This window comes from Halyomorpha halys, unplaced genomic scaffold, assembly GCF_000696795.3.
Source record: "Halyomorpha halys isolate HHAL.00 unplaced genomic scaffold, Hhal_1.1 Scaffold1536.1, whole genome shotgun sequence".
NCBI lineage: Eukaryota > Metazoa > Arthropoda > Insecta > Hemiptera > Pentatomidae > Halyomorpha > Halyomorpha halys.
In genome coordinates this window covers 12,837-17,470 of record NW_027110414.1, presented here as the reverse complement: position 1 = coordinate 17,470, position 4,634 = coordinate 12,837, and the positions used below count along the sequence as shown (strand labels likewise).

At 31.7% G+C, this 4,634-nt stretch overlaps 1 protein-coding gene across 2 annotated transcripts in view; it reads left to right on the top strand.

Moving 5' to 3' along the window:
• Positions 1-129, top strand: part of LOC106689965 (protein gooseberry) — a gene marked incomplete at both ends in the record, with an annotated part of 35,312 nt that extends 35,183 nt beyond the window's left edge. For both annotated transcript variants that reach the window (XM_067048590.1, XM_067048589.1), the window contains 1 exon segment: positions 1-129. In XM_067048590.1, the coding sequence (XP_066904691.1) occupies positions 1-129 (129 nt within the window).
• Between the last annotated feature and the right edge of the window lie 4,505 nt (positions 130-4,634).

Genomic DNA, 4,634 nt, shown 5'->3' with positions numbered 1-4,634 from the left:
TGAGGAAGCAACTTAACAGCCAGCAACTATCGGCCTTCAACTCCATGTCCCTCCAGAGCGCGTACCATCACCACCCGGCCGCGCAATACCATCCCGACCCCGCAGCTGCCACCAACTTCAGTGCGCAAGGTAAGATACATCCCGTCATGGTTTACACTAACATTTGAAATAATAATAGTTTATTAATAATAAGAAATAATATGTTTATTTTCTAAACTTAATGATCTTTTACTGGAAGAATCTCTGGAATTAAACTGGATTTGGTGAATGACACAATTCTTCCTTTTTCAAATACAATAATTTATTTCTTATAATCAACTACAACGTTTCGGGAAATATTCCTCGTCTTCAAGTTGCTGATAAAAATAACCTATATATAACATATAATTATCGCCTTTATTGTCATTCTTGCTAATATTTAATGATATTATCGTCATTTAATGAATAAAAACTATTTTACTGACAACAGTCATACATTTTAGGAGAATAATTGTCAATAATATTATTTAATATTACCAAGAATAACAATAAAGGAGATAATTATATGTTATATATATAGGTTATATTTATCAGAAACCTGAAGATGGGGGATATTTCCCGAAACGTTGTTGCTGATTATATGAAATAAATTATTGTATTTGAAAAAGGAAGAATTGTGTCATTCACCAAATCCAGTTTATTTTCTATGTATATGAGGCGTGTAGATTTTAAACCAGCTCAATCCACATTTGTCTGAATTGGCTTTTGTTCCCGATGCACTGCATCATACTGTCTAGCGGTAAGGAATAGAACCAACTCCTTCCCTTGTTGCAAAACTAGCTCCATTTTAATCATGGAAGGTTTCACCGCCGTGGCGCATTTTTTTATTTTCATGCCAGTTTGTTTTACATTATCTTTTAGTATTTTCACCTTTTACAATAGAAAATTATCCAAATTTGGAGATGATATCCGAGATGAAGTCCGGGAAGAGAACAATCTTTTAAAGAAACATTTTCAACCCGATTGGAAAAGTATAGATTCCTTTGATTATTATAAAAATAACAGCGAACTTGATGAGAATGACAAGTGTGTCAATGGAAACACGTTTATAAGAGTTCCTCGAAATTAATTATTCCTTCATTTTCCTGATGAATAGATAGGTTTTTAAAAATTGATTTTATGTTGTAATCAAATTCAAGCTTTTTCAAATTTTGCAATTAAAATTGTCTTGAACTAACCCTATTTTTCTAATTTTCTCGTATGTTCACCTTTTCTCTTGATATTTCCACAAGAAAAACATTTTGACTATTTTTTCTAATTAAAACTGTATTTTTTATTTTTTCCAATATTATTATTCCGTGTACTGCATTGAAAATGGTAGTTAATCCTCCAGCTTGTTTCGAAAACAGCTTCATCTAATTTTTTTTTTTAATAATTTATTTATTGCTATTTACAACTGCATATCATATATACAAGTAAATTTGCTGTCAGTGACATAGTGACATGATACAAACATGTGGAGAATCTACCCGCTGATAGAACTCCAATATCATTTCTAGAGGAGAAGATCTCGAGGCCATCTTCTTTTCAGACACCTAGGAGAATTATTAGGTAATGAATGAGAAGCCAGGTTAGAAACAAGTGGATTTGGGTGGTTGATAAGTTTATCATGGAAGAAATGGTATCTGGTTCTGGTTCTGGCCAAATCGGCAACATATGGAACATTGAGGTCCTGATGGATGACTTGATTTGTGACAAAGTAACGAACATTTAGTATTTTACGAAGGGTTTTGGACTGGACTGTAAGGATTGGATTCGGGAGGAATTTAATGGTTTAGTGGAGCCCCAAAGCTCAACTCCATATGTCCAGATAGGCCTTATAATAGTCATGTAGATCAGTCTTTTGTAATAGATTCATCTAAATTTTAAATTTTAAATCCCCAAAAACCTAAAATTACTGAGGTAGTGAAACTACAGTGAAATAATCATGGAGGTTTGTTCTTTCGATACGAATAACAAAAATTTCTCAAAACTGATCAATGGGAAATTGTTTGCTTTCCTGTAAATTTTCTAAAATTTTGATAGAGCTGGTTTTGGAACTATACGCCTCATATGGTAACGTTGTCTATGAAAGATTAAAGTTTTACTCGATGGCTTAACCGAATGATATTTTCTGAACCCTAATGGGTTCGATTTTCGTGCTATAAAAACCAAAAAAACGTGCAATAAAAAAACAATAAAGTGCATAATTTTCCTGTTAAACGCCAAAATGCATTAAATTGAGTGAAAGAAATGTTTTATCTAACTAGAAGCAGTGTTTCCTAAATATATTATGTTGCTAAAAGCCACAGCTTACTAATCAGTCTTATTAGATATTGTTCAAGCTAACTTCAATGATTAATTTGTAAATATTGTTTCATACTTACATTTACTTTTGTTACTATTACTTCCTTTTAGAGTTTATTTTAATTTCTGGAAGAAACCGATGTATTTATATTTTTTATTATATTATATAAATGTAAGAATAATGGTCAGTGGGGGTTAGGTGGCGTCGCCTAGCAACGGGTCAATATTCGGTCTTGAACCAGCTGTATAGTTGCCATTAGTAGTTCATATAATTTATTTATCAAACTCTCCGTGCATTTAGTGCACTTTAAGACATTTTATTGTTATTTGTTATTAATGATCTACAATCTCTGTGTTCGATCAGTACAATATTATTTAATCAGTACAATGGTATTTAATCAAATCAAAAATTAGACAATTGCATACACAAATTGAATCTGTACAGTTGCAATTTTTGAAAGTTGCCTTTAAAAGCAGCGTCTGAAACTTCGTAGCAATAGTTTTAAACTACTGATATATCTAGAAATAACTTCCCCTGACCTATCAGAGTCGCGTTATTAATTATTAGTTTATTGCTTTTCATTATTCATTTTTGTCATTTGATTTTATCTCGAAAGCCTTCTTTTATTTTAATATAGATTTTTTATTATTTCGAATACCTCCTTACAATCCAAAATCCTTCGAAAAATTCTCAATTCTCTTTACTTTATCACAAATAATATCATCCATAAAGACCTTAATGTATCATATGTAACCGATCTAGAACCAGATACCATTCCTTCCATTATAAACTCCCTAATCATCTATACCTTCTTGTTTCTAACCTTGCTTCCTCATCCATTCTCCATAATCCTCCAAGGCGCCTGAAAAAAAAAAAGATGGCCTCGAGACCTTATTATTAGAGTGCTACCAATAGTTTTTCTACACGCCTGTATCACTCAATTATAAACTTACAGCAAAGTCATTAAATGTATTATTGTGTACAGTTGTTAATCTCAATATTTATAAAAAAAATCTTTATTTTAATTCTGAATGTTTTATTTTGATTGTTCGTTTAAATTTCTATTTGTTACAAAAATGTTCATATCCCAGTTTATTATTATTTTTTTTTGTTCTTGTTAATCGTTATTGGAAATATTCTAAGCTGAATTTGTTTGGCGAGTTTCCTAGTCCCGATTTCTACAACTATGAGATTAAAATTTAGTGGAAGTCTATGATTTGGATAGTCATTGGTTTTAATAAAATTATTTAAATGCAACGGCTTGGATTTGTTAATGACGAAGATTTTTGACGGATTTGTCCAAAGTTGAAGGCGCATAAGAATCCCAGAGGTGCAACAGGATGAAGAAGAGCTGCCGGAAGACAGAGCTGAGAGAGGACGGAAAGTGGGTCGCGGAGGAATGGCGGATGTTGACAATCCCCCCCCCCCCAAGTCGAGTACAGTTACCCTCCACTTCCTGTGTCAGCTGCACCCTCTCCCCCTTCCACTCCTCTCACAAAATGGCGGTCGGTCCCCACTCGCCTCGGATATACTAAGCCTGAGGATTAGGATCTCTTCATCGCGACAATAAAAAAATAAAATAAAAGAAACATTTAAAGTCCTGTGTGGTCCCGCGCCCCTTCGTGTGATATGGGAACTTTCGAAAGTTACCCACGCTCTTCTGCCTAATATTCTCGACTAGCTTCTGCAATGTGTACTAACGTGAAATAAAAAATATTTAAATTTATTTTTAATATAGAAACATAATTAATAACTTTATAATTTTAGAATTACTATCCAATACCTAACAAAAAAAAAATAAATAAACGCGTGACTGTTTATTGATTGAGAAAAACCTCCCTTAATTAAATTAATATATCTTTATTTCTAAAAATTAATCTGTTAATTAATTATTAATTGTATAATTAGTTAATATATGAATCATTATGTCATTGATATTTGATTTACATATTTATATATTATATATTTATTTATTACTTAGGTCCATAATAATCTATACTTAGATAATAAATAACTGGTTTAGCAAAATATAAAATTTTTCCTTTTACTTTCTAAGCTAAAATATTTCGTAAAATATATATTGGAAGAAGATAGTTTATCGTATGAAGTATATTGTAAGAAAACAGACGTCAATAAAGGTACAAAATAGTGGAAACAAATATTTTATGTTAACTGAATCTTTTATTTAACTGTCATTCAGTTACCAACCTTCACTCTACGCCATAACCCCTGATGAAGACCTGAAACTCAGGTCGAAACGTCGGCATAAAATAAATAAATATGGTTTTGTTTATTTATGTTGTTCTTT